General features: G+C 42.9%; 1 protein-coding gene across 2 annotated transcripts; it reads right to left on the bottom strand.

Moving 5' to 3' along the window:
- Window positions 1–5,818: 5,818 nt before the first annotated feature.
- Window positions 5,819–14,709, bottom strand: LOC129821004 (immunoglobulin superfamily member 3). Of its 2 annotated transcripts, none has more exons than XM_055878201.1 (11): window positions 14,389–14,709; window positions 13,221–13,595; window positions 12,599–13,015; window positions 11,925–12,335; window positions 10,674–11,063; window positions 9,556–9,930; window positions 9,051–9,443; window positions 8,333–8,749; window positions 7,796–8,194; window positions 6,822–7,241; window positions 5,819–6,714 (listed from the first exon to the last, which is right to left on the bottom strand). In XM_055878201.1, exons 1-11 carry the CDS (start codon window positions 14,450–14,452, stop codon window positions 6,512–6,514), a joined length of 3,864 nt encoding a protein of 1,287 aa, XP_055734176.1. In that variant the 5' UTR covers window positions 14,453–14,709; the 3' UTR covers window positions 5,819–6,511. The 2 variants fall into 2 exon arrangements, with proteins under 2 accessions (XP_055734176.1, XP_055734177.1); XM_055878202.1 differs by having other exon boundaries at window positions 5,819–6,711.
- Window positions 14,710–26,151: the final 11,442 nt, after the last annotated feature.

The following is a 26,151-nucleotide window of genomic DNA, read 5'->3' as shown; positions in this document are numbered from 1 at the left end:
TTCGGAGACGGGCACATCGCGCTCCACTCCCTAGCATACTACTCGCCAATGTCCAGTCTCTTGACAATAAGGTTGATGAAATCCGAGCAAGGATAACATTCCAGAGAGACATCAAAGATTGTAACGTTCTCTGCTTCACGGAAACATGGCTAACTCAAGAGACGCTAACAGAGTCGGTGCAGCCAGCTGGTTTCTTCACGCATCGCGCCGACAGAAACATACATCTTTCTGGTAAGAAGAGTGGCGGTGGTGTATGCCTTATGATTAACGAGACGTGGTGTGATCATAACAACATACAGGAACTCAAGTCATTCTGTTCACCTGATCTAGAATTCCTCACAATCAAATGTCGACCGCATTATCTACCAAGGGAATTCTCTTCGATTATAATCACAGCCGTATATATTCCCCCCCAAGCAGACACATCGATGGCCCTGAACGAACTTTATCTGACTCTTTGTAAACTGGAAACCACACACCCTGAGGCTGCATTCATCGTAGCTGGGGATTTTTAACAAGGCTAATCTGAAAACAAAACTCCCTAAATTCTATCAGCATATCGATTGTGCTACCAGGGCTGGTAAAACCTTGGATCATTGTTATACTAACTTCCGCGACGCATATAAGGCCCTCCCCCGCCCTCCTTTCGGAAAAGCTGACCACGACTCCATTTTGTTGCTTCCAGCCTACAAACAGAAACTAAAACAACAAGCTCCCTCGCTCAGGTCTGTTCAACGCTGGTCTGACCAATCTGATTCCACGCTTCAAGACTGCTTCGATAACGCGGATTGGAATATGTTCCGCATTGCGTCCAACAACAATATTGACGAATACGCTGATTCGGTGAGCGAGTTCATTAGAAAGTGCATTGACGATGTCGTACCCACAGCAACGATTAAAACATTCCCAAACCAGAAACCGTGGATTGACGGCAGCATTCGCGTGAAACTGAAAGCGCGAACCACTGCTTTTAACCAGGGCAAGGTGACCGAAAACATGACCGAATACAAACAGTGTAGCTATTCTCTCCGCAAGGCAATCAAACAAGCTAAGTCCCAGTATAGAGACAAAATTGAGTCGCAATTCAACAGCTCAGACACAAGAGGTATGTGGCAGGGTCTACAGTCAATCACGGATTACAAAAAGAAAACCTGCCCCGTCGCGGACCAGGATGTCTTGCTCCCAGACAGGCTAAATAACTTTTTTGCTCGCTTTGAGGACAATACAGTGCCACTGACACGGCCCGCTACCAAAACCTGCGGGCTCTCCTTCACTGCAGCCGAGGTGAGTAAAACATTTAAACGTGTTAACCCTCGCAAGGCTGCAGGCCCAGACGGCATTCCCAGCCGCGTCCTCAGAGCATGCGCAGACCAGCTGGCTGATGTGTTTACGGACATATTCAATCAATCCTTATCCCAGTCTGCTGTTCCCTCATGCTTCAAGAGGGCCACCATTGTTCCTGTTCCCAAGAAAGCTAAGGTAACTGAGCTAAACGACTACCGCCCCGTAGCCCTCACTTCCGTCATCATGAAGTGCTTTGAGAGACTAGTCAAGGACCATATCACCTCCACCCTACCGGACACGCTAGACCCACTCCAATTTGCTTACCGACCCAATAGGTCCGCAGACGACGCAATCGCAACCACACTGCACACTGCCCTAACCCATCTGGACAAGAGGAATACCTATGTGAGAATGCTGTTCATCGACTACAGCTCAGCATTTAACACCATAGTACCCTCCAAACTCGTCATCAAGCTCGAGACCCTGGGTCTCGACCCCACCCTGTGCAGCTGGGTCCTGGACTTCCTGACGGGCCGCCCCCAGGTGGTGAGGGTAGGTAACAACATCTCCACCCCGCTGATCCTCAACAGTGGGGCCCCACAAGGGTGCGTTCTGAGCCCTCTCCTGTACTCCCTGTACACCCACGACTGCATGGCCATGCACGCCTCCAACTCAATCATCAAGTTTGCGGATGATACTACAGTGGTAGGCTTGATTACCAACAACGACGAGATGGCCTACAGGGAGGAGGTGAGGGCCCTCGGAGTGTGGGGTCAGGAAAATAACCTCACACTCAACGTCAACAAAACAAAGGAGATGATTGTGGACTTCAGGAAACAGCAGAGGGAGCACCCTCCTATCCACATCGACGGGACAGTAATGGAGAAGGTGGAAAGTTTTAAGTTCCTCGGTGTACACATCACGGACAAACTGAATTGGTCCACCCACACAGACAGCGTTGTGAAGAAGGCGCAGCAGCGCCTCTTCATCCTCAGGAGGCTGAAGAAATTCGTCTTGTCACCAAAAGCACTCACAAACTTCTACAGATGCACAATCGAGAGCATCCTGTCGGGCTGTATCACCGCCTGGTACGGCAACTGCTCCGCCCACAACCGTAAGGCTCTCCAGAGGGTAGTGAGGTCTGCACAACGCATCACCGGGGGCAAACTACCTGCCCTCCAGGACACCTACACCACCCGATGTCACAGGAAGGCCATAAAGATCATCAAGGACAACAACCACCCAAGCCACTGCCTGTTCACCCCGCTATCATCCAGAAGGCGAGGTCAGTACAGGTGCATCAAAGCAGGTACCGAGAGACTGAAAAACAGCTTCTATCTCAAGGCCATCAGACTGTTAAACAGCCACCACTAACATTTAGCGGACGCTGCCAACATACTGACTCAACTCCAGCCACTTTAATAATGGGAATTGATGGAAATTATGTAAAAATTTACCACTAGCCACTTTAAACAATGCCACTTAATATAATGTTTACATACCCTACATTACTCATCTCATATGTATATGTATATACTGTACTCTATATCATCTACTGCATCTTGCCATCTTTATGTAATAAATGTATCACTAGCCACTTTAAACTATGCCACTTTATGTTTATATACCCTACATTACTCATCTCATATGTATATACTGTACTCTATACCATCTACTGCATCTTGCCTATGCCGTTCTGTACCATCACTCATTCATATATCTTTATGTACATATTCTTTATCCCTTTACACTTGTGTGTATAAGGTAGTAGTTGTGGAATTGTTAGGTTAGATTACTTGTTGGTTATTACTGCATTGTCGGAACTAGAAGCACAAGCATTTCGCTACACTCGCATTAACATCTGCTAACCATGTGTATGTGACAAATACAATTTGATTTGATTTGATTTATAGATCAAATATAGATCAACAGTCGCTCAAACCTAACTCCTACATTTAATGCTGCACGCTACTCAAACTACTACTAGTTGGTGTTGCTTGAAAGTGTGTGTGTTTTTGTGTGCATCCCAAAATGAGAGATTGATGCTCAAATGCTCTATATTTTCTTCCCAAATGCAGGATTTTTATGGTGGTGATACGTCAGCACGTGGTACGTCCAACAGCAGGACCAGCTGACTTGTCCCCTCTAGCTAGCTGGTTAACACTATAACTTTATACAGTCAGGTTTAACAATAAAAATAATAGTTTTTTTATCTATTTTTGGATGAATAATTTCTGTTGCGTGTCAATGCATTGTCGATTAATTTGAGGTGTTCTGTCTGTTTCCTGGAATTGATAGAGTCTAGTATTGCTTTGGCCTGGTGTGCTTTTATGTCAACCAAGTGTATTCTTTTTGCAAGCTAATAATTTCTTCATATTTTTTCTACATTTGTATATTATGTAAATACAACTGGATCCAATTTTCATCTGCTCTGTTAAATAAATACAACCAATTTGCTCGTTATATACTGATTCATCTCCTCTATCTTCCACACAGGAACAAATTAATAGAGTTTGATCAGCCCTGACACTCAGTGAGTGAAGAGAAAGCATCCAGAGGATTCTGGATGAACACGCACACACATACACGCACACACACACACACACACACACACACACACACACACACACACACACACACACACACACACACACACACACACACACACACACACACACACACACACACACACACACACACACACACACACACACACACACACACACACACACAATGACACGACGAACTCTGAAAACGGTTTGTGCATTGTTTGCACTGTCAGCGCTGCCATAGCAACGTGAGTGGGCAGAAGTGTTGAAAGGGAGAGTTAAGAGTGTTTTTCTTTTGAAGAATCTCCCCTTGGTATTCCACTGCGCTGTGGACCGATGGGGGGGATTTAACAAGATCCAGACACACACACCTACTGTAGAGCCAGAACATGTATCTGTAGGTTGAAGATTGTGTGTTCAATTTAAGCAATAAGGCCAGGGGAGGTGTGGTATATGGCCAATATACCACGGCTAAGGGCTTTTCTTCAGCACGACACAACATGGAGTGCCTGGACACAGCCCTTAGCCGTGGAATATTGGCCATATATCACAAACCTCTGAAGTGCCTTATTGATATTATGAACTGGTTACCAATGTAATCATAGCAGTAAAAATACGCTTTGTCATACCCCTGGTACACGGTTTGATTTACAGCTGTCAGCCAATCAGCATTCAGGGCTCGAACCACCCAGTTTATAATGTACATTCTCACCTCTCAACACTTGACAATCTATTCACAGCTTCTTATCATACATTTCTACTCTACATTGTCTTTTATAGACTGTACACCGTACTGTTTTCCCTTACACTGTGACCCCGTTTTTTTTACAGACTGTCCACAGCTGGTACACCCTCAGTTGATTTGCCAGGAACATCTCTTGTAATGTAGGAGCCTGTTGTCCGAGTCCTTTTGCTCAAAGGTGCGAGAGCAGTAAGTGATGGAGTCTATTCTCTCCCAAACTCCCCCACAGATGGGCTGTGTTTAACATTGATAGGCTGAATGCAGAGAGGACAGAGAGAGAAAGAAATAGAGAGCGAGATGAAGGTAGAAAGGAGAGAGAGCAGTCCCATGCTGACACTCTTCCTCTGTAGGCAATGTTCTGTACCGCCGGCATTCCACTGTGCAGGAGCAACATCTGCTAGAAGCCTCAGCACTCTCTGAAACACATAGACACACACACAGCATCCCTCTCGGGGTGGTACATGCAATATCACGAGCAATGTGTAGACATCTCTCAGGTTTAGTGCAAAATGTTTTTAAGATGCTCTTAGCTCCATATTCCTGATGTGATTGTTTTATTCACATATAAATCATAATAGTAGAATAGTGTTACTATTACAAACTATTATAAATTAATATAAAGACAGATTACAGTAAAGCAACTCTCTGTGCCACTGCACACAGTATCCACTAGAGTGAGCTGTTTCACTGAGAACCAGTCAAATCAAATCAAATTTTATTCAATTAAATCAAATCAAATTGTATACATAACTAGGCAGCCATAACCACAACTTTTGTCATGTCTCGCATACATGCACAGCCCACTTCCCAATGGCCAAGGCACAGCAGAGATGGATAATTTCCTGATGAAAAGCTTGCGATAAGGTATACTTGGTAATACACTACTGTGCGTGTGTGAATGTTTCCGTTCTCTTCATAGTGTGACTGCTCTGACCTACATAGATGACATTCAGACCGCAAGACCAGAGATGACTGGGCCTTTCAGAGCTCAGCAGAACCACAGATGCTTCCTCTTTACAGGGTAGAGACACAATTAGTTCCTGTTTAACGGGCAGCCAATATGTTGCACATATGACAAGGAGAGAGATGACATAACCCACCACATTCACATCCACACGAGACAGAGAGGTAGTTTTCCACACAGTCCCATGCTGACAGAGTTGGAAAGCCAAGAAGATCAATCATGTGATAATACTCTATTCATTACAAACCAGATAATACACCAGCAACTTTACAAATGAAACATGTCTGAGAACAGCGCTTTATTAATCTCTTCATATAAAATGTTTGTGATATCATAAAGTCTTTCTCAGCGTTCTTTCAGAAGTGTTTCAAAAGTCTCGTAAGCAGTCCCAACTCAAACAAGTTAAGAAATAAAACTGATTCATTCTTGAGGAAAATTGTTACAAATGAGTACAGAATATCTTTCAACAATTCATAAATATAATATTTGTGAAAAACTCATTCATAAAAACAATGATCAGACATGATCCAAGGTTTCAGCACTGCTAGTCAGCGAGTCTAGAGCTTTAAGCCATCAGAGAATACTGATGTAAAACTACATTTGAAAAAAGTTGTCTCAAAGTTAAAGCCGTGCCAATGTACATTTCAAGTTCTAGAAAATGTGTGCAACTGTAAATCCTATTGTGTAAACAAGTGAAAAACATGCTTGGATCCAAAAATCAATCACAATAACATTCAAAAAAATGCTCATTCTGCCCTCTCCCCCTATCTCCTTTCCTGTTCTCTCACGTATCCCCCTTCCCACTCTTATCATCCCTCCCCATCCCACATCCTCTCCTTTTCTCTCCTCATGTCTTCTCCTCACTGATGTACTCTTCCTCTCATCTACACATCCTCTCCTTTTCTCTCCTCATGTCTTCTCCTCACTGATGTACACATCCTCTCTCTGTTTCACTTCTCCTCTCCCCTGTGCTCAGTCTTCTGGGCGTGGATTCAGTGGGTTAACCTCCAGGCACAGAGAGTTGGCCTGTTTCTTGTTTCCAGCTGAGCCCTTCCGCTTCAGCTTGATTGACAGCACCATGACAAGAATCGCCAGGATACAGACAAGAGGGATGAAGATGCCGAGAACTGATTCAGTGACGAATCCTTGTTCAGACAGCACCTCAGACACATCTTCTGGGGAAGGAGAAAACAGAAGAAGGTGAGAAATAAAAACAACACATTCTGATTCAGTTGTATTTGTACAGTCTGATGTCATGGACTCATAAGTGATGACATCATACCTATTGGTCGTCGTACAGTGAGGTTGGTTTTTCCTGATTGGTTGGTGGCGATTAATTCCCAGTTGCCATGATTGAGCTTGTACTGGTCCACTTGACACTGGTAGACTCCACTGTCACCCTGAAGAGCTCTCTGCAGACCCAGCAGAAAGGTACCATGAGAGGGACTGGAGAATATCAGCCTCCCCTTCTGGTCCTGGAGCCCTCGGTTGTCCTGGTCCTCAGGGTACTTCAGGACACCATCATGGCCCAAAATCACTAGAGGAACCCTGGGAGAGGAGGAGGAGCCACGCCTCATGTAGAACCAGGTGAGAGAGTAGAGAGAGGCGGGATCACCTGAGGTCAAGGCACAGGTCAACTCTGCCCCCTCCCCCTCTTTGACCTCCATCTCCAGATCTGTCTGGTTAACACTGAGATTAGTCACTGGGACAGAAAGAGAGACAGAAAGAGAGAGAGGCGGGTTCAGATATTTGTACATTGTTACAACACTGTATATGAACATAATATGACATTTGTAATGTCTTTAGTATTTTGGAACTTCTGTGAGTGTAATGTTTACTCTTCATTTGCATTGTTTATTTCACTTTTGTATATTATCTACTTCACTTGCTTTGGCAATGTTAACATATGTTTCCCATGCCAATAAAGGCCCTTGAATTGAATTGAAGAGAAAGTCATAGAAACTGCAAAGCAGCACAACAAGATACTCTACAGATGTGATATACATTGCAGATCCATGTCCTTCTACCAATGCAGCATTGCCTTGCCTTGTTCTCAGAGTAACTCGGTTTTGACTAGATGAAATACAGCTTTTGTCCGATTTGACTTTTCGTAGCAGGTTAGGAGAACTTACGCTGCAGGTTAGGAGAATTAAAGCAGCAGGTTAGGAAAACTGGGTTAAGGTTCGGAAAAGTGTTAGGGTTAGCTAAAATGCAAAAAAATAAAAAATCCCTTCTAGCCATGACCGGATAACACACCTTTCTGGTTTATACGGAGTTCCATGGCTGCAGAAGAGGGCTGGAGCTTGTACCATCGACCAAGAGGATCCTGTAGCCACTCCTCCACCACGCAGTAGTACATCCCACTATCCCAGCTACGTGCTTGTCGAATGGTCAGCTTGAAGCGTCGACCCTCACTTCTCCTCATGCTGATTCGCTGTTCACCACCTAATCCCGCACCTTGGCCTACCGTTACCACGGCGTCATGGTATGAGTGAAGGATGGTCTGGTTCCCCTCCCCCTTCTTCTGAGCCAACCAGATGACAGCGAAGCGGGAGGAGTTAGCGGTTGGCTTGACGACGGAGCATTCCATCTGTATGTCTGTGTTGACACTCTGATCCAGAGGGGAGGGACTAGAGGACAAGGTGAGTACACTCTCTGGAAGAGGTAGAGAGAGGGAGAGTCCACACAGTCAGACAATCATAGACAAAAACACAGTGTACACGTTCACACAGACACATAGATGAGTTGAGCTGGAAATTAGATGACTACCATCATCATAATCATCATACTTACCTATTGGTTTTACTGTGAGGTCAGCTGTGCCTGATTGGTCTGAAGCAGTCTGTTCCCAGATGCCCTCATGATTGAGCTTGTACTGGTCCACTTGGCACTGGTAGACTCCACTGTCACCCTGAAGAGCTCTCTGCAGACCCAGCAGAAAGGTACCATGAGTGGGCCTGGAGAAGATCAGCCTCCCCTTCTGGTCCTGGTGCCACTTGTCATCTGGGTACTTCAGTAAGCCGTCACGGCCCAGAATCACGAGAGGAACTCTGGAAGAGGAGGAGGAGCCACGCTTCAAGTAGAACCAGGTGAGGGCATAGAGTGAGGCGGGGTCAGAAGCACCAGAGGTCAAAGTGCAAGTTAGCTCCACTCCCTCCCCCTCTCTGACCTCCGTCTCCTGTTCTGTCTTATCCACACTGAGGTCACTCACTGGGAGAGAGAGAGGGTGGGGGGGGGTGGGGAAAGAAAGGACGAATGAGAGAGAAAGCAGGGAGAGGGTGAGGGGGAGAAAGAAAGGAAGAATGAGAGAGAAAGCAGGGAGAGGGTGAGGGAGAGAAAGAAAGAAAGCGAGAACGAGAGAGAAAGTAGGGAAAGGACCGTAAACAATCATTCAATTAAACAATTTGGGCAAACAGGCCAATTCAGCAAATCAGTACAGTACAAATCAGTACAGTACAAATCAGTACAGTTCAGGTCCATATCCTAACCTGCAGTAATCGGAGTAACTCACCCGTCTCTTGTAGGCGGAGTTCCATGGCTGCAGAAGAGGGCTGGAGCTTGTACCATTGGCCGTGAGGATCCTGTAGCCACTCCTCCACCACGCAGTAGTACATCCCATTGTCCCAGCTACGGGCCTGTCGAATGGTCAGCTCAAAGCTCCGCCCCTCACGTCTTCTCATGCTGATTCGCTGTTCTGTTCCTGATCCCAGCCCTAGCGTTATCACAGCATCACGGTCGGAGCTGAGGACCGTCTTGTTCCCCTCCCCGTTCTTCTGGGCCAACCAGCTGACAGCGAAGCGGGATGAGTTAGAGGTTGCTTTGGCTACGGAGCATTCCATCTGTATGTCTGTCTTGACACTCTTATCCAGAGGGGAGGAGCTAGAGGACAAGGTGAGTACACTCTCTGGAAGAGGGAGAGAGAGAAAGACAGAGAAATAAAGAAAGTGTGATGAGGCTGAGACCATAACTCTAACCCCAGGTTGACCTGTTGACCTGTAGCTTTTGACCTGACCTACCTGGAGTCTGGACCAGCACACCCAGAGCGTTGGAGTTCCACGGCTTTCTGTGTCTCCCTAGCAGGAACGCTGAGATCACACACTGGTAGCGCCCAGTCTCCTTGTGGCTCGCTTTGATGATGCGGAGGTAGTAACGCACTTCCTTCTTCCCGGTGGTCGCCCTCAACTGGTAGTTGCTCTGGTCGCCACTCCACGTGATGTCACCAGTGTACGACAGGGTCAGGATGTTGTCTGGGGCAGACTGCCCCTCACGCTGCAGGCTCCACGTTACAGTAACCGGGAGGGAGGGCCCTTGAACCCGACACACCAGCTCCACCTCACCCCCCACTGTCACCTGGACACCACGACTACTCAGGTACACACTCAGCAGAGACTCTGCAAGGACAATGATGAGATATCACTGATGACAATGATGAGATATCACTGAGATGACAATGATGAGATATCACTGATGACAACTATCAGGCCTCTTAGGGCCAAACTCTAACAGTGGCTGTGAGGATAAGGAGAACATGGTCATCTGCAAAAATATTGAATCAAACTATCTGACGTGAGAGATCAGTCATCAAGTATAAAGTTATTGATCTCTACATAGATAATGTGGGAGCTGATAGCCTACTTCATGCTTCTTGCTCAGTTGATCTTTACCAACACTGTCTCCAGTGACTTTGAAGAATAAATATTTGTGCTGGGTTAAATTAAATATTCATGGACATCAACGAGGCAAGCAAATATTTAGTTTTCATTTTTCTGTTATGTTTGTGAACTTTGAATCTCTCCCTCTCCCGTTCCCATATAGCCGCAGGAAGTAGTTTGGGGTGAGGGTGGAGGTTTTCTGTTTTGCCCTCAATACAGACTGTTATACAGGTCTGTTAATACAGGATTAGTAGGCCCAGCGCACATTTGTTTTTTTATTCTGTTTTTTTAGGTGGTGCTGTAGCACCCTCAACAACCCTACTTCCCATTGCTATGACCTCTCTCTCTCATCCCGGACGACGCTGGGCCAATTGTGCGCCGCTTCATGGGTCTCCCGGTTGTGGCCGGCTGTGACATAGACTGGGATTGAACCCGGGCCTGTAGTGACGCCTCTAGCACTACGATGCAGAAAGTGCTCTTACCCACATGATGGACCTCCACGCTGCAGTCCTGTGATTGGCTGTGAGTTTTCTTGCCGTTGCCGTTGGCTTCCGTGGTCCACTCAGAGACGGTGCACTGATAGGCTCCTGCATCAGAGGGCGTGACCTCACCCAGCTCCAGGGTGAATGTGTCTGCCATGGGACGCATTGTACGAACATTACGCTTCCCAAACTCTGCCCCCAGTTCCATCACACCCACCCGGCTCAGGCTGATGATATCACTGAAGTGGCCTGTTGCCATTGAGGCTGATCTGTGTTGCCAGGTGACAGAGAGCTGACCCTTGACCCCGCTCACTCTACAGGTGAGTTGTAGTGCATCCCCTTCGTCAACACTCACCTGTTGGGTCTCCATGGCAACAGCCAAACCACTTTCTGAGAACAGACAAAAAGAAGGTGCTGAGTGTGTGATGAGTGTGTGATAAGTGTGTGTGTGATGAGTGTGTGTGTGTGTGTGTAATGAGTGTGTGATGAGTGCGTGTGTGTGTTGTACATATGTAATAACTGTGTTCAGAGCCAGGTCAATGCACAAACTGAACTTATTGAGGATCTCACCCCTTGTTGTTGCTTGGTGTAGCAACCACATGGAAAGCTGATGAAACACCTACAATACTGCTCTGGCTCTGACTCAGTGCTTGATGACTTCATCTGACTATGTTTTCTCTCATAGTCCGACAGCATCTGGTCGTCGCGGTGGTGTCACAGGTCTACTCATTTCTCCTAAGTGGAGATTTTCTCTTTTCTCCCTCTCTCACCTGTCCATCTCCTCATTTGAATTCCATTCTGTCACTGTCACTGGTCCACTCAAGCTTAACATTATTGTCATCTATCGCCCACCAGGTGCCATTGGAGAGCTCCTCAAGGAGCCTGACACCTTGATAAGCTAATGTCCTGACGATGGCTCACTGATCTTCGTACTTGGAGACTTCAACCTCCCGACATCTGCCTTCGATTAATTTCTTTCCAACTCTCTCTTTCCCCTCCTTGCCTCTTTTGACCTCTCCCTTTCCCAATCCCCTCGAACTCACAAGGCAGTCAATACGCTTGACCTCATCTTTACTAGAGGCTGTCCGCCTACTTATCTCAATGCAACTCCCCTCCAGGTCTCTGATCACAGAGTGTCTGCTAAATGACTAAAATGTAAGCGTAAAAATGTAGCTCTGACTTGGATTGGCTTCTTACTTGCTTACTCACCTGTAGCTTTGCTTCTGATTGGCTTGGTGTCCGATCACTCACCTGTAGCTGTGATGGTGATAGTCTCTGTGGTGGAGTCCTGGGTGGATCCCTGTGTGAAGACCCCGTTCCCATCCCTCTCCTGTGGCCAGGCCCTGCAGTGGTACACTCCCTGGTCCTGGGTTCTGACGGGTCGCAGGGTGAGCAGGTGTGTCTTCTCCCTCATTCGCACAGCTCTCAGCTCACCCCCACTCTCTCGCCCACCGTACTCCGGCCCCACAGACAGAACCCCTGTGGGCCCAATCTGGGCCAGCTCCTGGTTGTCCTTGACCCAGGCCACTGAGAAGAACTGACCCACTGGGCCCTGTGTATCCACAATGCAATGCAAGGATAGCTCCTCCCCCTCCTGAAGCTGTGTTTTGTGCACGATCATCCTCACCACCATAGAACCAGAGCCCTGGTCTGGAGCCACCACTGAAAGAGAGACAGGAAATAACTCACAATAATCTCTTAGACATACAGGAAACTCATCACTCATAATCACCTCTGAGACACAGGAAACCCCATCTCAGCATTTACTTATAGGAAATAAGACAAAAGAGTGAATGGGTGAAAGTCCTCTTGAGCCATAAGTCCTCATAACCCAGAACAATCACCCTAATAATTGATGGATGTGTAAACACAATTTGGGCTAAGGCTAAGGATGGGAAGCAAAAAAACACTAAGGTGTTTCTCACCTATGGCTTTGACCTCCAACATGGTTGGCTGTGTGTCTTTTTGGGCAATTGGGTACCAGCTTCGGTCTGGGTCTTGGATCCACTCCTGGGCATGGCAGTAGATCATCCCTGCATCGGACAGCTCAATCCTGGCCATCTTCAGCCTGTAGGTGGCCTCCTCCAGCTTGTCCAGAACAATGAGCCCCTTCTGGTACCGACCCTCAAACCGCTGACCCGGACTCACCGTCAAATCACGGTCCAGAGAGATGATGGGGTGGGGCGAGGCCTCCCTGTCTCCATGGTGATACCAGGTGATGGACAGGTGGGTGTGCTGGAAAGTGTTGGTGGAGGCGAGACATTGCAGGGTTAGGTCGTCACCCTCTGATAGACTAAAGGAGGCGGGGCCAGTGGAGGAGGCGGTCAGGGTGTCCTTAATCACTATGGAAACAGGATTTGAGGGATGGACATCAACACTACAGTATGGTTCTGATTGACTGATAAAGTATATCTGGTAGACAAATCACTACGTGATAAGTCCAGAGTTATTTCAAATAATGGCTTGTTAATGATACACATACAGCAGGCACAGAAGGCATTGTCATTTAGGTAAAATTAGATGAATAAGTAAGAAAAAACCCATTACCCTTCAATGTGGTCTTTGCGTTGTACGTCCCGTCATATACAACTTCTGAGTTTGGGGTGTGGCACTCGTACTCGCCCTCGTCCCCATCCTCCAGACTCTTCACGTGGAAGAGGACCGAGGTCACTGACAGGCGCTCCAGAGTGATGACATCCCCCCTGACGCGGGCACCGTACACTGCCATGGCATAGTTGTTGTCATCTGTGCTGATGATCTGGATCTCCTGGGTGGGGTTTTTTGGCTTGTAGACTGAGAATCTGAAGTCCTGCTGGGCCGACGGGTTAGAGAAGCCACTCACGTTGCAGGAGATGGAGATAGGGTAGCCAATCACACGATGCAGAGGGCCAGACTGCACCTCTACAAGCACCCTGGCCCCGCCTAGATGGAGAACATAAATAAGTAAGTAAATACAGGAAGATGATATTCTCAGACAAACTTAAAGAGAATTATATCTAGCTTCAAATATGACCTCTCTTTTTTAGAATGGTTGCAGTCTGCACTGTCTGCCTCTCATCAACAAGCTATAAATAATGCATTCATATCGCAACTGTCATGTGACAATTGTAATGGCTTGAAAACAGCCACAGCTCCATCTCTTAGACTAACACCTGCTGTGGGGAGCTTTGATTGTGCTGCTAATCAAAAGGTGTAATTACTGCTGTTACATTGCAATCTGGAAGAAATCATTTTCAATCGTCAGGGTTTGTGTTAGTTTAATTGTTTTCACTGTTTGATCAAATCAAAAACATTATGTGACTCATTCCAAGTAGACATTTTCTGTCACGCGAACGGTATTTCAAAACATTTAAATCGGTAGACCAACTATGAAGAGAGGAGCTTTAATGATATACTGACACTGATATAGAACTGTGGCCATTTCAACAGTCCACCCCCATCATCTGACCAAAGGACTCTAAAATGCAACTCAATACTGTGAACTGTTAATTATCAGCAAAGTCCAAAGAGAACCGAGTATTTGCACAACCTTTTGTTCCTTTATGCAGATATTTTTTTCACCCAGCAAATTAATACAGGAAACTGTATCACATTTTACACATAACATTAGAATGTTCTTAAATGTGTGTAGTGTTCTTCCTCATTTTGCCAACCAACAGGCACCCCCATGGGTAGGACTGGAGGTATGTGTGTGGTGACCTGAAGATCATCTTACCCCATTGGATGAGTCCACTCAGGAGGAGCAGGATACTGGTAATGTACGACTGGAGACACCCCATCCTGCCCCTAACTGACTGACACGCTAGGCCAAACTGCACACCAAACACACGGCTGTATCAACTACACACCAGTTTCAGTTATCTGCTCTCAGACTCCTCCAGTCTGTGTGTCTGTCTGTGGTAGTATGTGTGGTGTTATGATCTTTCATGAAGACTTTCTTCAGACAGACTAGGAGGAAGCAGGAGATGTGGTTTCCTGGCAACTGAAAAAAAAACAGCACACAGTGTCTGTCTGTGATTGCGTGTGTGTGCGTGTGTGCGTGTGCGCGTGTGTGCGTGTGTGTGTGTGTATACATGTTGTGCATGTAGAGTACCAGTCAAAAGTTTGGACACATCTACTCATTCCAGTGTTTTTCTTTATTTTTACTATTTTCTACATTGTAGAATAATAGTGAAGACATCAAAATGTTATATTTAAGATTCTTCAAAGTAACCACCCTTTGCCATGATGACACTCTTGGCATTCTCTCGACCAGCTTCACGAGGTGGTCACCTGGAATGCATTTCAATTCATTTTCACCCAGCAAATTAATACATGAAACTGTATTGGAGCGGCAGGTAGCCTAGTGGTTGGAGTGTTAGGCTAGTAACCGAAAGGTTGCTAGATCGAATCCCTGAGCTGACAATGTAAAAAGCTGTCGTTCTGCAGTTAACCCAATGTTCCTAGCCCGTCAATGTAAATAAGAATTTTTTGATAAATGACTTACCTAGTTAAATATAAGTATTTTACACATAACATGAGAATGTTCTTAAACGTGTGTAGTATTCCTCTTCATTTTGCCAACCAACAGTCACCCCCAGTGAAGACGTCAAAACTTTATGTTTGAGATTCTTCAAAGTAGCCACCCTTTGGCTTCAACAGAACAATGACCCAAAACACACTTCCAGGTTGTGTAAAGGCTATTTGACCAAGGAGAGTGATGGAGTGCTGCATCAGATGACCTGGCCTCCACAATCACCCGACCTGAACCCAATTGAGATGGTTTGGGATGAGTTGGATTGCAGAGTGAAGGAAAAGCAGCCAACAAGTGTTCAGAATTCATCATGAAGCTGGTTGAGAGAACGCCAAGAGTGTGCAAAGCTGTCATCAAGCAAAGGTTGGCTACTTTTAAGAATCTAAAATGTAAAATATATTTTGTTTTGTTAAACACTTTTTTGGTTTCTGCATGATTCCATACAGTGGGGCAAAATAGTATTTAGTCAGCCAACAATTGTGCAAGTTCTCCCACTTAAAAAGATGAGAGAGGCCTGTAATTTTCATCATAGGTACACTTCAACTATGACAGACAAAATGAGGAAAACAAATCCAGAAAATCACATTGTAGGATTTTTAATGAATTTATTTGCAAATTATGGTGGAAAATAAGTATTTGGTCACCTACAAACAAGCAAGATTTCTGGCTCTCACAGACCTGTAGCTTCTTCTTTAAGAGGCTCCTCTGTCCTCCACTCGTTACCTGTATTAATGGCACCTGTTTGAACTTGTTATCAGTATAAAAGACACCTGTCCACAACCTCAAACAGTCTCACTCCAAACTCCACTATGGCCAAGACCAAAGAGCTGTCAAGGGACACCAGAAACAAAATTGTAGACCTGCACCAGGCTGGGAAGACTGAATCTGCAATAGGTAAGCAGCTTGGTTTGAAGAAACCAAGCTTCGTAAGATGCATTTCAAGGTCCTGGAGTGGCCTAGCCAGTCTCCAGATCTCAACCCCATAGAAAATCTTTGGAGGGAGTTGAAAGTCCGTGTTGCCCAGCAACAGCACCAAAACATCACTGCTCTAGAGGAGATCTGCATGGAGGAATGGGCCAAAATACCAGCAACAGTGTGTGTGAACCTTGTGAAGACTTACAGAAAACGTTTGACCTCTGTCATTGCCAACAAAGGGTATATAACAAATTATTGAGATAAACTTTTGTTATTGACCAAATACTTATTTTCCACCATAATTTGCAAATAAATTAATAAAAAATCCTACAATGTGATTTTCTGGATTGTCATAGTTGAAGTGTACCTATGATGAAAATTACAGGCCTCTCATCTTTTTAAGTGGGAGAACTTGCACAATTGGTGGCTGACTAAATACTTTTTTGCCCCACTCTGTGTTGTTTCATAGTTTTGATGAATTCACTATTATTCTACAATGTAGAAAATAGTAAAAATAAAGAAAAACTCTTGAGTTGGTTGCGTCCAAACTTTTGGCTGGTACTGTATGTGTGCATGTGTTCTCTATGCCTTCTGATTCTCGTCTCAGAATAATTTGATATTACAGAGAAAAGATGCCTGTCGGTATTATGATTACACCTGTGTCTCAGCATGAAATAAGCCAATTCTCCTCAAGAGATGTTTGGAATCACATGTACATTGACATGCCACTGCGACCTAGTGGACAAAGAGAAAATTCATGGTGAGAAGAGGGTATGACGATAAGATGTACCTATAAATCTACTGTAGTTTATTTAGTGAGCTTGGGCTGCGTGGCTCGATAGTGCCACTGTGTGGACTTCAACTATTTCTGCAGCTACAACTATTCAGGCTGCTTTAACGCTGAGTAAGGCAATAACTTGGTACTTGTTAAAAAACGGTCATGAAAGCACAAAATAGGCCCTGCACAGATGATTAGATATATCATTAAACAATGAGACTAGACGGGGCGTGTGCCCAATTAGCCTCGTCGAGAACCAGTCTTCCCGTGACAATGACGCGATTTTGGAGGTATGGCAACGGAAGACTAATGGCCAGTATAATCTAGGTCGTTTGAGTGTATGACAAAAAAAATATTTTTTCTGCTCTAATTCCATTGGGAACCAGTTTATAAAGCAATAAGGCACCTCGGTGGGTTGTGTCATATGGCCAATATACCACGGCTAAAGGCTGTTCTTATGCACGACGCAACGCGGACTGCCTGGACACACCCCATATACCACATCCCCTCATGCCTTATTTCTTAAATATACCACGGCTCTGGGCTGTTAGTAGGCACAACGTGAAGCAGAGTGAGAGAGAGTGGAATCTGCTCAGTCTGGTCCTTAATAAAAAGATGGCTACAAATCATCAAACACATGTACCTGTGCTAGTGTAACAGTATAACTTTAGTACGTCCCCTCGCCCCGACACAGGCGCGAACCAGGGACCCTCTGCACACATCAACAACAGTCACCCACGAACCATCGTTACCCATCGCTCCACAAAAGCCGCGGCCCTTGCAGAGCAAGGGGAAACCCTACTTCAGGTCTCAGAGCAAGTGACATAACCGATTGAAATGCTATTAGCGCGTACCCGCTAACTAGCTAGCCATTTCACATCCGTTACACTAGGTAGAGCAGGGGAGGATTCCAACGGCCAGTTCCAGGGATTGACAGCTGAGGGAGGGATCTAGAACAGGAATGTTGATTCATCATGTACCACATGACATCCACCAATCACAAAGCATCAGCAACAGGGCCTGACAAGAAGAGCTATTAAACACACTTACACATGCTATGAAATTCTGTGTTGTGATGAATGTGCATTCAAGGGCTGGTGGGAATATTGTCTCTAAATTCTGGGATAGGTGTGCACCAGTGGAGGCTGCTAAGGGCAGAACGGCTCATAAAAATGGCCGGAACGAACCAAATGTAATGGCATCAAACACATGGAAACCATGTATTTGATACCATTCCACCTATTCCACTCCAGTCATTACCACGAGCCCGTTCTCCTCAATTAACCTCCTGTGGTGTGCACAGCTAACATATTCTAGTCTGAATCCGGTGACCACTAAGATATTACTGTATTCTAGTCAATCAGGTGACAGCTAACATATTACTGTATTCTAGTCTGAATCAGGTGACATATAACATATTCATGTATTCTAGTCTGAATCAGGTGCTAGCTAACATATTACTGTATTCTAGTCTGAATCAGGTGACAGCTAACATATCACTGTATTCTAGTCTGAATCAGGTGACAGCTAACATATTACTGTATTCTAGTCTAAATCTGCTGACTGCTGAGACAGGGAAGTGAAAGTCATACTTGATGTTAAGTCTCAGGATCAGTTTTCTACTCTGGCCTGAATGAACCTCACAGCTGTGAAATGTTACCTAGAAATGTTATCTAATACTGGTAATGATAGATAACAGTTAGATAACAGTTGTCACGTTCTGACCTTAGTTTAGTTTTTATGTCTTTGTGTTAGGTTGGTCAAGGCGTGAGTTGGGGTGGGCAGTCTATGTTCTTTTTTCTAGGTTGTTTGTTTTCTATGTGTTTGGCCTGGTGTGGTTCCCAATCAGAGGCAGCTGTTTATCGTTGTCTCTGATTGGGAGCCATATTTAGGTATCCTGTTTTCCATTGTGTGTTGTGGGTGGTTGTTTCCGTTTCAGTGTTTCCACCATTCGGGACTGTTTCGGTTTTCATTTTGATTCTCTTGTTCTTTGTATTCATTCTAATAAAATATATTATGGATACGTACCACGCTGCACATTGGTCCGATATTTCCTACTCCTCCTCAGACGAAGAGGACGAAAGCCATTACAACAGTAATGTTATCTAATACTAGAAATGTTAGATAACTGTAATGTTATCTACTACTAGTAATGTTAGATAACAGTAATCAATAAATCACATTTATTTATAAAGCCTTTTTTACATCAGCTGATGTCACAAAGTGCTGTATAGAAACCCAGCCTAAAACCCAAAACAGCAAGCAATGTAGGTGTAGAAGCACGGTGGCTAGGAAAAACTCCCTAGAAAGTTCAGAACCTAGGAAGAAACCTAGAGAGGAACCAGGCTATGAGGGGTGGCCGGTCCTCTTCTGGCTGTGCCGGGTGGAGTTTATAACAGAACATGGCCAAGATGTTCAAATGTTCATAGATGCCCAGCAGGGTCAAATAATAATAACCACAGTGGTTGTCGAGGGTGCAGTAGGTCAGCACCTCAGGAGTAAATTTCAGTTGGCTTTTCATAACCGATCATTCAGAGTATCTCTACCGCTCCTGCGGTCTCTAGAGTGTTGAAAACAGCAGGTCTGGGACAGGTAGCACGTTCAGTAATGTTATCTACGACTAGTAATGTTAGATAACAGTAATGTTCTCATACTAGTAATGTTAGATAACAGTAATGTTCTCATACTAGTAATGTTAGATAACAGTAATGTTATCTACTACTAGTAATGTTAGATAACAGCAATGTTCTCATACTAGTAATGTTAGATCACAGTAATGTTATCTACTACTAGTAATGTTAGATAACAGCAATGTTCTCATACTAGTAATGTTAGATAACAGTAATGTTATCTACTACTAGTAATGTTAGATAACAGTAATGTTCTCATACTAGTAATGTTAGATAACAGTAATGTTATCTACTACTAGTAATGTTAGATAACAGTAATGTTCTCATACTAGTAATGTTAGATAACAGTAATGTTATCTACTACTAGTAATGTTAGATAACAGCAATGTTCTCAACTACTAGTAATGTTAGATAACAGTAATGTTAGATACCAGTAATGTTCTCTACTACTAGTAATGTTAGATACCAGTAATGTTCTCTACTACCAGTAATGTTAGATACCAGTAATGTTCTCATACTACTAGTAATGTTAGACACCAGTAATGTTCTCTACTACTAGTAATGTTAGATAACAGTAATGTTTTCTACTACTAGTAATGTTAGATAACTAATGTTCTCATACTAGTAATGTTAGATAACAGTAATGGTATCTACTACTAGTAATGTTAGATAACAGTAATGTTCTCTACTACTAGTAATGTTAGATACCAGTAATGTTCTCTACTACTAGAAATGTTAGATACCAGTAATGTTCTCATACTAATTGTAATGTTCTCATACTACTAGTAATGTTAGATACCAGTAATGTTATCTACAACTAGTAATGTTAGATGACAGTAATGTTATCTACTACTAGTAACATTAGATGACAGTAATGTTATCTACTACTAGTAACGTTAGATGACAGTAATGTTAGATACCAGTAATGTTCTCATACTACTAGTAATGTTCTCATACTACTAGTAATGTTAGACACCAGTAATGTTATCTACTACTAGTAATGTTAGATACCAGTAATGTTCTCTACTACTAGTAATGTTAGATACCAGCAATGTTCTCTACTACTAGTAATGTTAGATACCAGTAATGTTCTCAACTACTAGTAATGTTAGATAACAGTAATGGTATCTACTACTAGTAATGTTAGATAACTAATGTTCTCCTACTAGTAATGTTAGATTACTAGTAGTAGATAACATTACTGTTATGTTAGATAACAGTAATGTTCTCATACTAGTAATATTAGATAACAGTAATGTTATCTACTACTAGTAATGTTAGATACTAGTAATGTTAGATACCAGTAATGTTCTCTACTACTAGTAATGTTAGATACCAGTAATGTTCTCTACTACCAGTAAGGTTAGATACCAGTAATGTTCTCATACTACTAGTAATGTTAGACACCAGTAATGTTCTCTACTACTAGTAATGTTAGATAACAGTAATGTTCCCTACTACTAGTAATGTTAGATAACTAATGTTCTCATACTAGTAATGTTAGATAACAGTAATGGTATCTACTACTAGTAATGTTAGATAACAGTAATGTTCTCATACTAGTAATATTAGATAACAGTAATGTTAGATACCAGTAATGTTATCTACTACTAGTAATGTTAGATACCAGTAATGTTCTCTACTACTAGTAATGTTAGATACCAGTAATGTTCTCATACTACTAGTAATGTTAGATAACAGTAATGTTATCTACTACTAGTAACGTTAGATAACAGTAATGTTATCTACTACTAGTAACGTTAGATAACAGTAATGTTATCTACTACTAGTAACATTAGATAACAGTAATGTTATCTACTACTAGTAACGTTAGATAACAGTAATGTTATCTACTACTAGTAACGTTAGATAACAGTAATGTTATCTACTACTAGTAATGTTAGATGGCAGTAATGTCATCTACTACTAGTAATGTTAGATGACAGTAATGTTATCTACTACTAGTAATGTTAGATGACAGTAATGTTAGATACCAGTAATGTTCTCTACTACTAGTAATGTTAGATACCAGTAATGTCCTCTACTACTAGTAATGTTAGATACCAGTAATGTTCTCATACTACTAGTAATGTTAGATACCAGTAATGTTCTCATACTACTAGTAATGTTAGATACCAGTAATGTTCTCATACTACTAGTAATGTTAGATACCAGTAATGTTAGATACCAGTAATGTTATCTACTACTAGTAACGTTAGATACCAGTAATGTTATCTACTACTAGTAATGTTAGATACCAGTAATGTTATCTACTACTAGTAACGTTAGATAACAGTAATGTTATCTACTACTAGTAACGTTAGATGACAGTAATGTTATCTACTACTAGTAACGTTAGATGACAGTAATGTTATCTACTACTAGTAACGTTAGATGACAGTAATGTTATCTACTACTAGTAACATTAGATGACAGTAATGTTATCTACTACTAGTAACGTTAGATGACAGTAATGTTAGATACCAGTAATGTTCTCTACTACTAGTAATGTTAGATACCAGTAATGTTCTCTACTACTAGTAATGTTAGATACCAATAATGTTCTCTACTACTAGTAATGTTAGATACCAGTAATGTTCTCAACTACTAGTAATGTTAGATACCAGTAATGTTCTCATACTACTAGTAATGTTAGATACCAGTAATGTTCTCAACTACTAGTAATGTTATCATACTACTAGTAATGTTAGGTACCAGTAATGTTATCTACTACTAGTAATGTTAGGTACCAGTAATGTTATCTACTACTAGTAATGTTAGGTACCAGTAATGTTATCTACTACTAGTAATGTTAGGTACCAGTAATGTTATCTACTACTAGTAATGTTAGGTACCAGTAATGTTATCTACTACTAGTAATGTTAGGTACCAGTAATGTTATCTACTACTAGTAATGTTAGGTACCAGTAATGTTATCTACTACTAGTAATGTTAGGTACCAGTAATGTTATCTACTACTAGTAATGTTAGGTACCAGTAATGTTATCTACTACTAGTAATGTTAGGTACCAGTAATGTTATCTACTACTAGTAATGTTAGATACCAGTAACGTTATCTACTACTAGTAATGTTAGATAACTGTAATGTCTCATACTAGTAATGTTAGATAACAGTAGTGTTATCTATGTCGTGTCTTTGGCTATGCCGGCTTAAGTGATAATTCATGCTATTCTATAAAATACTTTCTCTGTAATTAATGTTACCTGATTAAGCTAATCATGTAAATGTAATTAACTAGAAAGTCGGGGCACCACAAAATAATGTTTATAGAGCTGATATCTTCCGAATAAACTCTTAAAGACCTGGTAATCTTTTACCTCAATAGCAGTCAATATTTAATCGTCACCTTATTCAGTCTCATCTGAAAGTTGGAAATTCTTGGTAATCTTCACGAACCCTGGCTAACAAGTTGAATCAGCAATACAACATTTGGTTTAATTATTTATTTACTAAATAATCACACAGAATTACATCTACACAGAATGGATCATACATTGATTACAAATGATGTCATAAAGGAAAACGGCCCTAGCGGACGGAACAGATATGACGGCTGATTACACAAAGGGGGTTGGATTTTGAATGAATGTGTGGGAAGACTGAGTAACAAAGGGAGAAGCTATGCTATCGTAAATACAGTATCTTATGCATTCTAAATAACCGGCCATTTGGGAAAAGGAAAATGCAAGGAATATTTACTCTGAGCTGCGCTTCAATAGGTTGGTCGTAGATGGAAGGCTGTGTTGCTTAGCAAAGATCTTCCTTGTCCTCTGAAGAATGTCTCTGGTGGTAAACTGGATACGTTATAGTATCGTCGTTGTGTGTTAGACTGGATACGTCGTCCGTCCTTTCCTAGCCCACGTTTACAGTTGCTGCGGCTAACTCAATCGGCTAGGAGGTCTCACTTCTTTCGTGAATAAGTTCAAACCAAGTTGCCATACTTTAAGCTCATGCTAGATTCTGGCTGGTATAGTCGAAATTCATCCTTTCGGCGTGTCGACCGTCATCTTCACTTTGAAATTCGATGCTAATTTCGTTAGGTTATCATCTTAGCCCTTTCAACGTGGGGACCGTCGCCCTCTCGTCCTTGGAACACAAAGTTGAATTTGTGTCACTAGTGGTGAAAGAAGGGCGTCTTTCATAGTTAACAACCAATGTCTGTTTACTTGGGTGGGGCCTCTGAGTGAGCAGAGTGGTGTTCTTATGACAAACCGTTCTCTCATTAAGAAGCTAAAATTACATTTAACCTGTTCACAAATAGTTTCATATTTAAACATTTAAATTGCACAACAATTCCATGTAAATCTGATAACTAGAATGTGTAGATTTTCCAAGATACAGTTTGTCATACTATCATTAGTAATGTCTCAGACAACAACTGATCTGAGATCACATTCATTAAGTACCCATGCATATTTTCAACACACACACACTTATTTATCTCCCTGCACTGCAGAGCAGGCAGTTTCTTTGTCTTGCAGGTGTGGTATAGAGATCTATACACCCATGAGAACTCAGCCTGTTGAGTGCACTGGAAGGCCAGGGTGTGGTGTGAGTCAGAGACAGGCTAAGCCACAGCGGACAGTTTACTGAACATTCAGTTAGAACAGGAGGACCCCAGGAACAACCATACAGTACAAACCACATAGCTACACAATACACAGACTATAACTCACAAGATATGTACTAATTACATTTCCCATAGGAACACATCAGATGAACAAGCACTATATGTTTCAACATATCAAAGATATTTATTCCTCTTCATCTCATCTGAAAAAAAAAATGAAAAGAAAAAGGCAAATATAGCTCCGTGATTATGATGCTCTAGATGTCAAATGTCATGACGGCGACTTTTGATGCAGCACTAGTAAAGTCAGGTTGGTGTTACTTTATGAGTAAAGAATATAGATCTGACAGATTCCACTTTTGTTACTACAGGGGTTGTTGTGGTTAAGAAGAATTTGCGAATGTTTGCACACAAACACACACACGTCGAATTCCTGTAGTTTCGTGGTCCTGTACACCTGGGCATTTGTATGGGCTGAGTCTGAGCATCATCTGGTGCTTGCTGTGGAGACCTGGGTCAAATTTGAGGTCCGGAGTTTGGTGTGGCCTGAGACGCAGCTCTGTTAATGGGCCGGGGTCAGCTTTGGCCCCTTTGTTGGTGGAGGACGTATGCTTAGCGTGTGGGATGGGTGAGGGGGGCCAGTCTCATCTCCTCCTCCTCTACAGGGAGATATGAGAGAAGAGAATACATCTGGGTAAATCAGGGGCTAGGATTCATAGGTAATGGAGTTAAATGTTGGTACATTGTGAGTAGCTTGGGTTTTATCATAGTACTGTTTTATCATAATGTAGATAACATGTGTGTTGTGTTCAGCACCTTCTTGGCGTATCTTGTGCTGCCTGCGGCTCCTGCAGACACACACCAAGGTGATGATGATGAGGATGAGGAGCAGGCCACCTCCGCCAGCCAGAATCAACACCATCAGCCATAGCTCCATCCCAAACAAGAGCACTGCAGAGGAATCATCATCTGCAGAGGAGTCATCATCCATCGTCATCATTATAATCATCCTCATCACCGTCATCCTCATCACCAGGTATGTTCCTTAAACATAGTATATTCTACACACCTGTACATTCAGGGTAAACATCATCACTCTTCTCCTCGCTGGCTTTAATACTCACTGTACACACATAACTGTCTTCAGGTTTGAGCATTGCCTTGGTTATGGTCAGAGTAGCGTCTGTCTGTTCTGGCAGTATGTTTCTGTTACGGCTCCACGTCACATTCACAGAGTTTCCCACATCACACCTCAGAGTGACCGATGCGTCACTACAGGTGTGTGTCAAACGTGGTTTAGACACAGCCACTGGGAACACAAAGCACACACACACATTGTAAAGAGCACATACAGTATCTGCCCTAACACTGGCTGTGAGTGTGTGAGTGTGTGCACACTTGTGTAAACAGGTTACTTAAATGTTGTACAGTTGAAGTTGGAAGTTTACATACACTTAGGTTAGAGTCATTAAAACTTGTTTTTCAATCACTCCACAAATTTCTTGTTAACAAACTGTAGTTTTGGCAAGTCGGTTAGGACATCTACTTTGTGCATGACACAAGTAGTTTTTCCAACAATTGTTTACAGACAGATTATTTCACTGTATGTCAATTCCAGTGGGTCAGAAGTTTACATACACTAAGTTGACTGTGCCTTTAAACAGCTTGGAAAATTCCAGAAAATTATGTCATGGCTTTAGAAGCTTCTGATAGGCTAATTGACATAATTTGAGGAAATTGTAGGTGTACCTGTGGATGCATTTCAAGGCCTACCTTCATACTCAGTGCTTCTTTGCTTAACATCATGGGCAAATCAAAAGAAATCAGCCAAGATATCAGAAAAGGAATTGTAGACCTCCACAAGTCTGTTTCCAAAATGCCTGAAGGTACCACATTCATCTATACAAACAATAGTACGCAAGTATAAACACCATGGGACCACGCAGCCATCATACCGCTCAGGAAGGAGACGCGTTCTGTCCCCTAGAGATGAACGTACTTTGGTGCGAAAAGTGCAAATCAATCTCAGAACAACAGCAAAGGACCTTGT

This window comes from Salvelinus fontinalis, chromosome 23, assembly GCF_029448725.1.
Source record: "Salvelinus fontinalis isolate EN_2023a chromosome 23, ASM2944872v1, whole genome shotgun sequence".
Taxonomy (NCBI): domain Eukaryota; kingdom Metazoa; phylum Chordata; class Actinopteri; order Salmoniformes; family Salmonidae; genus Salvelinus; species Salvelinus fontinalis.
Note: the sequence above shows the minus strand (reverse complement) of the source record. Positions and strands in the feature narration are given on the sequence as shown.

Bases quoted from the DNA above. Each gene is read 5' to 3' on its own strand.
- LOC129821004 (XM_055878201.1), bottom strand. From the start codon at position 14,452: ATGGGGTGTCTCCAGTCGTACATTACCAGTATCCTGCTCCTCCTGAGT. The intron at 13,596-14,388 runs GTAAGATGATCT...TTCTCCATCTAG, and splicing joins GAGTGGACTCATCCAATGGG to GCGGGGCCAGGGTGCTTGTA. The intron at 12,336-12,598 runs GTGAGAAACACC...TCTCTCTTTCAG, and splicing joins GTTGGAGGTCAAAGCCATAG to TGGTGGCTCCAGACCAGGGC.